We start from the raw sequence: 12,214 nt of genomic DNA, 5'->3' as shown, positions 1-12,214 counted from the left end.
CTGTGCAGTGTCATCTCTGCCCTTCTTTGCTTATTTGGAAAGTGAATAGCAGTCCCCTTCAAACACAAGACTGCCAGTTTTCCTAACAGCTAAAGTTTGGGAGGATGTAACACAGCTTCATGTACAAAAAAGACTGCCTGAAGACTGAAGAACAAAGGAAGAATAAATACAAAATTCACAACTTGCACATAAATTTATTGGTGCCATTTCCTAAGCTTATTGTGCTTGGCTCCTTAACCATAATAATCTTTAAATGCCATTTGTTGTCTACTGCATACACACACGTTGTGTTGTATTATTAGTATCAGCATCATCATCCCAGACACTATTTCCATTGCATTCATGCTGGAATCCACCAGGCCAGATCCAAGGCTCTGTGGCTCTCAGTGCCATATAGATTTGTCATAGATGACATGCCCAGAGGTTTTCCAGCCCAGACATCAGCTGGAACACCGTGGCTATCACAGCCTGACACGGGGAGCTGCGGCGTAGGGCAGCAAGACAACAAATGGACTTTGCTAGAGAATTGGAAGTCTTTGCTTAGATCTGCCTTGCCGGTTACAGGCAGGAGGATTTGCAGGCGTTGAGGCAGCGGCGGGTTTTAAGGAGGGATTTACAGGAGGATGAGGAAACTGCTTCATGAATTTTGACAAGGTGGGGGTGGATTTTGTCTGTGTGCTGTGAGCGGCATGGAGAAAGTGCTGGAGTATTAATGAGAGAGGCAAAGAGGAGGGGTGCCTACGGGCTGTGGGAAGGCAGGAGCAGCTCGCTAAATGCAGGTATGGGAAGAGGGGGACCAAAATGGCACAGACTGGAAGCTGCAAGCCTGGAAGAGGAGGAACTCCATGTAGCCCTCCTGCTCATATATTTTGCAGAGCTCAGGTCTTTCGTTTGAAAACATGAGTCCTAGGAGCATTACTTCCACCGAGGTTAGCTAAAGACATTACCACAGGCGTTGGTGCCAATCGCCCTTCCAACCTGTTGGCAACACTTTGTGCCTTGATGGTCCTGCAGATGCTCCCAGTGGTCTGATGGGTGAGCACAGAGGAGGAGAGAATCATGCGAGACCCCTTTTAGAGGAATACCCATTGGCCAAAGGGCTTTTCTCCTGCTTCCTCTGGCTTTCCATCCATTTGTATGGAAAACATGCTGGAGCCAGGCCAAGGAAGTCATTAAGAAAAATGGAAATTTATATACCCTACACTCTTGTGGCGTTCCTAGCAGCAAAGGGCATGAAGTTGGAGTACACTGCCTGGTGCCAGGGAACACACCTATCCCTCTCCATGCCAGATCTCAGGCTAATCTGTCCCTTACAACTGCCACCCGAAGGGGGAGAATAACCAAGCTCGTTCCTTAGCAAGCAAATGTCACGCTGGAGGCAGAGGTCATTGGTGTTTCAGCTCTCAGTTTAAAAATTAATAGACGGTATCTTCCTTCAGACTGTAAAGGTGGGCAGATAAAAAAAAACACGGACCTGGTGACTTGCCGATTGCAATCTGTCTAATAACATCGGCGCAGCCACAGAGTCACACAGCTTAGTTGGAAACCAAGTGCAAAAGGTTAGGTCTCAGCATAATGTGTGTGAGATTTGTGTGTGAGTCAGAAGGACTGGGAAATCTTTGTAAAAATTACCAGAAATCCCCCCCTGCATTTTTTTCTCATGAGTCATTCCACAGAAGGAGATAATATGGAGAGATGTTTGTCCATCTCTACAGTAAATTTTTAACACACCACACCACAGAGATAAAATACATGTATCTACACTTGTTCTCCACTTCCAGAAAAAAATCCCCGTTTCCTCCTTTTTCTAATACTGGTGTGGTACTGGTGAGTTCACAGTCCAAAGCTATGGTGTTGGAAGGGAAGTGGGGCACATCCGTCCATCACACACCCCTAAACTCTTCGTGCACTTTTCTCTCCAGAAGAAAGCTGCTGACGAGAGAAGCTGGGGGCCGTCACTGCTCTGGTGGTGAATCCGGGGGTGTTATCGAGACAGAGAAGGAGAAGAACGGTAACTCAAAAATGGAAATTGTCTCTTCAGGGTTGGCACACTCTGTGGACACAGTGTGCCTCTCAGAAATGTAACTTACACACACCGGGCCGGTCAAATCCACTGTTGAAATCTTATCAGAGATGTTCGTTACTGCAGTATTTTCCAGGACCACTGTAGGTGCACCGAGATCTTTGGAGGAATAATGTGAGGTGCAGTGCCTGGTGCGACAGAAATGGAAGGAAACACATCATTAGGTGTTAGATAAGCATGCAGAGCCATTTGTATCTGAAGCCAATCCAATTAATGACAGGATATAGCTAACAGCAGTACAGAACTGATAGCTGGGGTGGTGGTGATAGAGCTGATTTAATTAATTGTGGAGGCGTCCTTTTACGCTGCCTCTTATATTTTCGTCCTTTAACATGAAAAGGGGCTTATCCTCTTTTCCATTTGGCTAGCTGCATTCAAACTAAAGCTGAACAAATTTTTTGTTTGAAGGGATTTCTCAAAATGTATTGCCTATTTCCTCATTACAGAAATAAACATCTCAAGGAATGCCTCTTATCTTGTGACTTCTGGTTGTTCTTCAAAAACAAAAATTTTGTAAGTAGTGAGAAATTAGGGGCTTGGGTCTGTTAATTTTCCTCTGCAAATTTTCAATATACGTAGGTAAAATCTGGGGAGAGGTCAAAGAATTTGTTTCAGATACAAAACAAAACCAAATGTCGTTTCCCTAAAATGGTATTACCCAAACATGCTCCCCAGATGTTCTCCAGCCACAATTAATGCACTCTGCTGCGTGGGCTGATGGAGAAAAAGCTTGTGTAACCGAGGACCCCAAAAAGCACTGGGTTTTGTCCCGCTCTTTCCATGGGCTCCTCTGATCATACTCAGCTCCTGCAGGAATTCCTCACTGCACACATTTCCTTGGGGACCTTGGGTCCTCCCCTGCTGCCACTCACCTCAGGAGAACTTTCACTGCTACGCTGATCACAACCAACAGTAACAGGCTGCCACTGAGAGACACCATGATAACATCGTAAGGAATTGGTGACGAACCTTGAAAAGCAGATGGAAACCACAGGTGAGTTTTGCCAACAAGCAGCTTTAGGAAATGCAACCCTTTGCAAAAGGACCCCAGGTTGTCACAGGTTGCACACAGCTCCTTCTGCTGCAAACCACGGGTGGAGAGGGGTGACTGACCAGATATGCATTAGGAAGATGTTTCTGCCAAGTAGATTAATTAACTTATGGGTCTTTATCTACATTTCAGGTGTTATCTACCTATTTGCAGTAAAGTCATCGCAGGATCCCATGTCGTACTGCCTCTCTCGTCAGCACTCTCCACATCCACTTCCACCCTTTTCAGTCTCAATTTCCATCCTTTTTGGCTCTTGGGTTTATTTCAAAACTTAATGGGCTGAAATCTGGCTCGGATTTCCCCTTCTACACCCACTTTTGAGTTCCCCACTCCTCTCTTCTGGGGCAACAGCTCCTTTTATTTCCATTGTTCTTCCCTCTCAAAAACCCCAACAGAACAGATCTATGGCTAATTCCTTCCTTCCTTTTGAGCTCATTCACAAAGCCGTATCTGTTAAATCCTGTACATTTGATAACATTGCTAACACTTGATAACATTGCTGTTACCTGGGGCCTCTCACTGCTGTTGCCACACAAATAAACACTGCAAAGCTGATTTTAAATGCTAATGAAAACAAACAGGAAAGTAAAGCACCTTGTTCCTTGGAAACAAAGGTGGTGTGAAAACCTTCTTCAGCATCATGGACCATACTGAAAAGGAAAGCCAAAAGACATTCAGATCACAGTTCAAAATAATATTTATTTTAGACCCATTTATGACCTCTGAATATTTCACCATCTCTAATGTGAATTATCTTTACAACTTCCTTTTGAGATAGCAATTTTATACTATTAGCATTTTGCAGATTGGGAATCAAAGCATGGAGGGGACAAATCGTAGAGACAGAATTTAATCTGATGCCAAAAAAAAAAAGAATGTTTCTCTCAAGCTGCCTTGAGAGTTTCTCCCCAGCTGTCTTGAGTTTGACTGCGTGTTTGCCTACAGCATCTAATCTTGGCTTGGCCAAGGGCCGGGCATCACACTCTAGCCCAACCCCAGCTGGGACATTGCTTGTCTATACCCCTCAAATGAACAGCAACTAGACAGAAAGACAATGGAGGCTCAACATGCAATTTCTTGCTTTCTGGCAAACAATATTTATTATTTTATTTTATTTTATTTATTTTATTTTATTTTATTTTATTTTATTTTATTTTATTTTATTTTATTTTATTTTATTTTATTTTATTTTATTTTATTTTATTTTATTTTATTTTATTTTATTTTATTTTATTTTATTATTTTAGTTTAGTTTATTTTTACCACAGTCAAATTGCCTGTTACCAACCCTTCATCCAAACCCTGAATTTCTCAGAACAGTGAGTGAATTTCTCTTCACAGCAAGCTTTAGGAGTCAGGGATATGTTATCAACTCTACTGTCAAGGTGGGATAACCTAGCCTAACAACTGGTCCTGTATGCATCAGAGAAACCTTTCTCAAGTCGGATTCAGGTGTCACCTTGTACTCATACTGCCACACTAACACACAGACATGTGCACACTATTTACACTTGCATGTGTGATGCACAAACTTCTGTTCATTATTTCACTCTATTCTAGCTCCTTTTCCAGAATAGAAATGAGGGACCACAGGCTGTGTCCTGATGACATCCAGGTAACAAACACATTAATAAATCATCTGCCAGTATGTTCTCAGGTACCAGAAGAACCTGCATCTAAAGTCTTGTATGTTGCTCTTTCAATTCTACCTTCTTAAATAACTACTCTCAATAAACTTACATTAAAATATAATTGTGAAAAATCTGTGTAGCCACAGGTTGCATAAAAATGTAGATGCCTGATGAAAATACAACCCTATAGAAAAAAAAAAAAAAATCCAAGCCAAATCCATGCTCACATTTATATGAGGAATGATACAACCTCTGAAATGATGCTTAGACTGAATTACTGCATACGACATGCATCAGAGGTATCTGCAACAACTCCTTCTTTTGTAAAGCTTGGACAGCAAAACCAAGCAGCATAATTCTGCAGCTAAATAGACTGCCCAGGCTTTGCCTCTTCTCAGTTCATGCATGTGTGCATGTCTGTGAACAAGCTGAGGAGCTGTTTTAGGATGCCAGGTGAAATTTCCCGTGGTGTGAGGAGAGCCAGGCTGAGTGTTACTGAAAATGGAAGATCACCTGCTTACTGTAGAGTCCTCCAGCCCCTGTGATACAATCTCTTTTTCTCACATCATTAATATGTCCTAGCAAGTACCTAACTCTTTCTCACCCTTCAGTTTGAAAAAGTTAAAAAAAGAAAAAAAAAAAAAAGAAAAAAAAATAAAGTGGCAATTTAAATCCAGAGCAGAAAGACAAAAAAGTTACAAATTTCTGGGTTACCTTGTGGTTGCTGGAGATCCTTGCATCAGCATCAGCCCGCTAAGACCTGGCATGAAGGTATAGCTGGTCTGAAGGGCTTCAGACTAGTTGCTCACTTTATTCGCCTCTGCCGATTGCTTTACTTTCTCCATGGTTTTTATTACGGCGAAATAATCTCTTCCTTTTGTGGGCAGTCAATAAAGTGTGGAGGTGGATCAAACAGAGCCTTTATTCGCCATCCTCTTGTTAAGCAATTCCTTCCCCTGCCTGCTTGCAGAGCGGGTGACACAGCTGGACTCCACCTAGAGGCCTGCCAGAGCTTCCTTCAGGCACCGGGCTCCAACATGCTGCACATGCACAACCTCCTGCAACAAAGCTGCCTCTGGAGCCTGCTCTGAAGCTCTGCAGCTGCCTCTCTGGCTTCAGGACTCACTGCAGCGATGTGCCACGTCCCAGGAACGGGGCCTTTGGGTCTCCTTCCGCAGGCTGGGTGGAGGGGGCAGGCAGCCTCGTGGTTTGGGGGTGCTTTGGGTGAGGGAACCCCACCAGCTGAGATGGCTCCTGGGCAGATACAGCACCCGGTCCTTGCCTTTTGGGTGTTCCACAGACCCACCAGGCTCTTCACACTAAAGGGAATAGTGTAGGAACTGAGCAGTTGTTGAGCTGTTAATCTGCACTGGCCAAGTTTAGGGCTGCAGAGGAGGGGCTGGGTGTGAAACATGCTTCATTTTGGAGTTACTTGCACCCTGGCTTAGCTTATTTTATATTGCACCGTGAGTAGGACAGTGTGCAGGGCATTGCTCAGCGGGCAGGACAGGATCCATGTCACGAACCTTTCCCTTCAGCACCCATCTCTTCCCACACCTCCTCTAGGGAAGTGGCATCCCTGCAGATCAGGACCTCATTTCGCTCTGAAAAACAACAACAAAAACAAAACAAAATAAAAAAAAAAAAAAACAAAAAAAAACAAAAAAAACATGTGTCCTTACTACCAGGCTGGACCTTAGCTGGCAACTGCACTGCGTTATCTTGCAAAAACCTGTACCTGCTGCTCAAATCATGTGTGCTCTGTGATCAGAGAGGGTGGGGTGCTCTAGGGTGGAGACTCCTTTTTTCCATCCACACACTCTGGTCTGGCAGGTAAGCAAGTATTTCAAAGCTAACAATAGAGATTGGCACATTTTTTTCTGCCGCACGCACGTAGATAAATAGCTGCAAAACAATTACAGCTCCTCTTTCTAGTATCGAACAATGCCAAAGCACCTCTCCAAATCCCCTGGAGATTGTTTGGCAGGGTTTCAGGTATCCGCAGTCCAATCACTGAGCACACTTAGATTATGACCTTGGCTGTGTATTTTTCTCTGCGGTGCAAGAAACCACTGAAGGTACTACATTAAATAGACATTACAGAGGTGAACAGCGGGGAGCAGGTCTGCATATACACAGGCAGGACTTGGTTAAGCCACACACTAATTCACCAATTTTCTGTTCTTCACCATCCACATAACAGGTATGTAAGCACCTGCTCTCCCTCCTACAGGATATCGGTGCCCTTTTATTTGGCTTAGAGCCAGAGCCACGGTGTTATTTTTTTTTTTTATTATTTATTTTTAATTTTTCTTTTTGCATTGCATATGATGTAAAAGGCTTCCTGAGAAATGAGGATTTTATACTTGGGAAGTTCTTTTCTTCTTTATCAGACAAGCAGAAAGCTCACTGCTAACTAAAACCTAAACTGCTTTGTAACCAGTTTGTGAGTTTGAATCTGAACCAAAGCTCACCAAAGTCAAAGGGAGTCTCTTTACTGTGTTATCTGGTATTCTGACTGCACTCTGTGGGAAAGATGCTAAACACACAGCTGAAATCAATCTGGCAAAATGCTGAACATCTCCTGCGTGGTACTGAAAGCCCGCTGTCCCTCAACTGTAAAGACATGATGGAAATGTCTAGGACACATTCTTCTCTGCAAACATTTTTTGTGAACAGATATTCACTTTGAATGAACTTTCAGAAGCATTGCAAAAAAAAAAAAAAAAAAATGTATCAGGAGGCTTTGAAGGCTTTGAATATCCCTTACAGGGATCTATTACATTATAATTTAAGATATTCTTTTTCTTTTTTACTGGTGTCTGTCTCAGTCTACGCTCAGTTTTGTGGAGAAGCTTGAGATCACAGCGTGCAGCTGTGCGTCCTTTCCGTAGGAATATCTTACCTTGTGGGTCTGGATGCAAACCACCTCTGCAAACTGCTGGCATAGAAAAAACAAAGCTGATGAGACCAGAGCAACCAGCCAAGTGTGGATGTGGCCCCAAAGATACACCATACACTGCAGGGCTCAAGGGCTTGAGCCAGATGCAAGATCTGAGCTTCCCAGCATGACTGTAGTTGCTTACCAGCTCCGAGATTTATTAATGAATGCTTGCCTAGTAGTTTGGAGATGAAACATACCATACTGGGGGATGTACCAAGTAAAATCTTGCTATAGTTAAAAAAAAAAGCCCCTTCCTGAGCTGGATAACAGAGTCCTCTTAAAAATGTTCTGAATAATTCAAGCTAGTTAACATTTTGTCAAAATAAATTTGCTCACCTGAGCATAAACTGCAGTGATAAACCCCTTATAAGAAAGAAAAGTTACAAAAGATAATTGGAAAATTATGAGACTTCCTCCTAAAAGAGCAATGCCTACAGTTTTGCTTTAGTAGAGTCGTTCTGCTTTGAAAGCCAGTGGGGCAAAAGTGGCTGTCCAAGACAGTCCATTAGAGCAAATGCTGGTCTTTGTTTTTGTTAATTCCTTGTTGATAAAGCCTAAAACATCCAGATTTGCTATTTTTTGTACACTGCAACACTTATCCAAAGCTTTAGGCACAACTACCTTGAAGTTTTACATTAAAAATATATAAAAGTAAAAATACATTTTGAGGAAGTCTGAACTTTAATCCCTCACTGAAAAGACACAGGAACTGTTGGGAGTTCACTGGCAGTGAAAAGTTGTGCAGAGATTTTATTTACTACCACTTGCAAAAAAATACAGTGGTAGTATTTCATTCTTCCCTGGGCTTTTCTGATGTTTGATGCATAGAATCCTAGGAGATTTGTCTTGATTTTGAACAGATGCCTCACTAGTCATTAAGAAATCAGAAATACCAACAGTAAATTTCTTATGAGATTACCAACTATAAGAGACTTGAGGTCTGGCTAGCACTGTAACCCCAGATGCTGTCTAACTTTCAGGATAACAAAAACAAACAAACAAACAAACAAAACAAAACAAAAACAAACAAACAACAAAAAAAAGAGTCTGACAGTTCATTAGCGGGGCCTTAGCTTGCTTGCCTGACCCAGTTCAGACAAAACTTTCACCTCTCAGCTGTAACACCTTTGTTAATTGTCCCTATTCATGCTGAGATAACTTCTTTTTTTGTTTGTTTAATTATCCAAGTATTATTTGTCAGTAAAATTGATCTCAAGTGCAGTAAATGCTCAGATAAACCATCCTTTTTGAGTGCCTTGCTCACTGCTTTTCAGTGGCCATTTCAGAACAAGATCAACAAAAGGTAAAAAAGGTCTTTGAGAGAGATGGTTTGAAGGGACCTCAAATTACTGTTCCTGGAGAAGGTTTGTTCCTATGTCCCTGAGTGAGGGAAAGCACATACCTCCATGATTTGCTTGGCACACTTCCTTGCCACTAGAAATAACTGTGCTAAAGTATCACAGAGACATATGGCGAGGTGTGAGTCCTGGAGAAGTAGCACTACATCTGAAGGACAGAGCTCAAAATGGTTTGGACGTGTGCATGGTACAGGGAAGACCAGCTATGTGGAAGTAAAGTGGACAGCTGGTTGATACCGAGCTTTCTGCACATATTTATTTTTCATCCAGATACCCAGAAAAATTCAAATCACAGCTCAATGCTGTCTTTTTTTTTTTTTTTTTTTTTTTTTTTTTCCCATTCTCAGGGGATTTTGACAAAAGAAAGGCTAAAACTGAGATCTGTAATACAGCTACACCTTCTGCCTCTTGTGTTAGTGGCTGTGAAAATTGAAATTTGGCAAACTATGTAGATTTCTTAAAGGTATTGGCAGGCTGCACATAACAAAAGCTGACTGTGTACCTTCCACTCTAATACGGCATTCATTTTATATTATGGGCAGCAACAATATGGGATGCTCTGCACCTGTAAATTAACCGTGGCTGGACCATTCCCTGTGGCCACATGGAGCAGAAAAGCTGTGCCCACCCCACGAAGCACCCACCTTTCAGCTCAGGGTGGCCACATCCAGGCTACCTGCAGGTCTGGGTCTGCTTGCCATCCGTGCCTGGAACTGCTAACCTGGGCATCAGCAGGCTCACACAGCCCTGTCAGGACCGCTACCACAACTTAATCATAGAATCACAGAACCGTAGAATATCCCGAGTTGGAAGGGACCCATACAGATCATCAAGTCCAACTCCTGGCACTACACAGGTCTGCCCAAAAGTTTAGACCATGTGCTTAAGTGCACAGTCCAATTGCTTCTTATATTCAGACAGGCTCGGTGCAGTGACTATGTCCCTGGCGAGCCTGTTCCAGTGTGCGACCACCCTCTCGGTGAAGAACCCCCTCCTGATGTCAAGCCTAAACCTCCCCTGCCTCAGCTTAACACCATTCCCGTGGGTCCCATCACTGGTGGTTACAGAGAAGAGGTCACCTGCCTGTCCACTCCCTCTTGTGAGGAAGCTGTAGGCCATGATGAGGTCCCCCTCAGCCTCCTCATCTCCAGGCTGAACAGGCCCAGTGCCCTCAACCGCTCCTCATACGTCTTCCCCATTAGGCCCTTCACCATCTTTGTCGCCTTCTTTCTGTACTGTGGTGCCCAGAACTGCACACAGTGCTTGAGGTGAGGCCACACCAGCACAGAGTAGAGTGGGACAATCACCTTCCTCGACAGACTACCGATGTCGTGCTTGGTGCACCCCAGGTTGGCCCTCCTGGCTGCCAGGGCACACTGCTGGCTCATATTCAACTTGCTGTCAACCACAACCCCCAGATCCCTCTCTGCATAACTATCATAACTGCTCTCCAGAACTATCTACAGAGCTGATTTCAAGTACCGGGCAACATGAGGATACAGCTGGTGGAAGAAAATGTTGAGGGTTGAGTCTGCAGCACACGACGGTTTAACACTGCAGTGGGATCCTCATCGCTTTAACACGGACACACGTTGGCACAAGAGGAGAGCAAACAAGAGCCAACGGCTGATACGAAGCTTCCTGGGCTGTTTACTGAAGTAGATTTGGTTAGGCGGTGGCTGTTCTGTGTTTGTTTTCTAGGATCATGTTCTTGAGCCTTATCAGTGTGAGGGATGATGTTTTAATTTGGGAAACTTCTATCACGCTTAATTCTAAGACCTGTGTCCCACCTTAATGTTTGCAGTTGTGGTCTGCGCATTAGTTACAAACCAGACAAGTGGTGTTTCCATTCCCTGGCTGGGGGGTTTAGCATAGGTAACCAAGTAAGAGGGCAAATTGGACATCTGAGGTTTGAATGTTCAATTAGAACCACGCAGGCTGTACATCCAGCCCTTTATCTGTGTGAACTGTACAGTTAGTGCATGGCTCGTCACTTCTGCAGCTCACAAAAACAGTATGTGGGTGCACAACTTGCTTTGGGAAGTCACTTGGAACCCTGGTGGTCTCATCAGAGCACAGAAAACAAATAAATCTGCTGCAGATCCCTCGTGCCTGCTCCTGGGGCTGCAGAGGCTGGCTCTCAAAGGGTGAGAGACAAGGGGTTACTGTGCTTGCCTGACCACATCCAGGAGCTCTGGCACTCTGAAGCCATTAGAGCAGTAATTTCTTATTGAGCAGCATGACTGCTTTATGTCTGGGCAAAATTTTTGATCTGTAGCGGTAAGACATTTTACCACGACTTTGAGAAGGGTTCATTCTTCACAGAAAGCATCAGAAAATATCATCATGCCAGTCTATGCTGTGATCTATATAGTATCCTGTATCCTGAATACTCTACACAGCTATTTCCCCATCTCACAAAGGATATAGCTGATCAGGGGAAGGTACAGGAAAGCTATGGGACTGCTTCTCTTGGCAGCATGACTGCAATGCCTCAACCGGAAAGCAAGACAAAGAGGCTCAGAGGGTGCCTATGAAACCATTTTGGCATGGGGATGGTGGGCAGGATTGACAGCAGTCAACTGCCAACTGGTCTCACCCAGTACAAGAGGCAAGGGGCATAAAATGGGTCTCACAGGTGGCATCCCTGAACACCAGGAGCTGTTTTTCCTTCACACAACAGGTATTTAAGCTGTGGCACTTACAGCTACATGGTGTTGTTGCTGCCAAAGTGTACCTAGGTTTAAAAAGTCACTGGGCAACTAAATGAAAGAAAAAAAAATCCATTGGGGGCTATTAAAAAAAACAACATTGTGTCTAGATCTGAAAACCCATGAGCTGTAAATCATTAGATGCTAAAACAATATTCTGGGAACATATGTCTACCTGCTTGCCTGCTTTTACAAAGTTATTTGGTTTCATCCACTACTGGAAACAGGAAACACACATGGCACACGTGAACTTTTGGTCTGACCTGGTCCCGCTCTTCTGGCACTTCCATTGCTTTTTCCATGCTACAGAAGGTACCGAGCAGCCAGTTCAGTGTGTTCTGTATTTGAGACTTGTCAGCTCACCTAGGACAGGAGCAAACTGTGCAGGGCAGTGCGTGTAAAGGGCAACAGGCAGCACACTCCTCCTGTGTTCCAG

At 43.8% G+C, this 12,214-nt stretch overlaps 1 protein-coding gene across 2 annotated transcripts; it reads right to left on the bottom strand.

Annotated features, from left to right (window-relative positions):
- Positions 1 to 175: 175 nt before the first annotated feature.
- LOC311427073 (uncharacterized protein) lies at positions 176 to 5,713 on the bottom strand. Of its 2 annotated transcripts, XM_084504072.1 has the most exons (5): positions 5,480 to 5,713; positions 3,729 to 3,784; positions 2,956 to 3,052; positions 2,091 to 2,211; positions 176 to 1,963 (listed from the first exon to the last, which is right to left on the bottom strand). In XM_084504072.1, the coding sequence occupies exons 1-5, from the start codon at positions 5,530 to 5,532 to the stop codon at positions 1,847 to 1,849; spliced, it is 444 nt and encodes a 147-aa protein (XP_084360198.1). In that variant the 5' UTR covers positions 5,533 to 5,713; the 3' UTR covers positions 176 to 1,846. The 2 variants fall into 2 exon arrangements, with proteins under 2 accessions (XP_084360198.1, XP_084360197.1); XM_084504071.1 differs by having other exon boundaries at positions 176 to 2,211.
- Between the last annotated feature and the right edge of the window lie 6,501 nt (positions 5,714 to 12,214).

Source organism: Aythya ferina, assembly GCF_964211825.1.
Source record: "Aythya ferina genome assembly, chromosome: Z".
Taxonomy (NCBI): Eukaryota; Metazoa; Chordata; class Aves; order Anseriformes; family Anatidae; genus Aythya; species Aythya ferina.
The sequence above is the reverse complement of the archived record's forward strand: the minus strand, read 5'-3'. Positions and strand labels throughout refer to the sequence as shown.

Bases quoted from the DNA above. Each gene is read 5' to 3' on its own strand.
- LOC311427073 (XM_084504071.1), bottom strand. From the start codon at position 5,532: ATGCCAGGTCTTAGCGGGCTGATGCTGATGCAAGGATCTCCAGCAACC. The intron at 3,053-3,728 runs GTGCTTTACTTT...CTGCTTTTCAAG, and splicing joins CTTTGTTTCCAAGGAACAAG to GTTCGTCACCAATTCCTTAC. The intron at 2,212-2,955 runs GTGAGTGGCAGC...CTGTCGCACCAG, and splicing joins GCAGTGAAAGTTCTCCTGAG to GCACTGCACCTCACATTATT.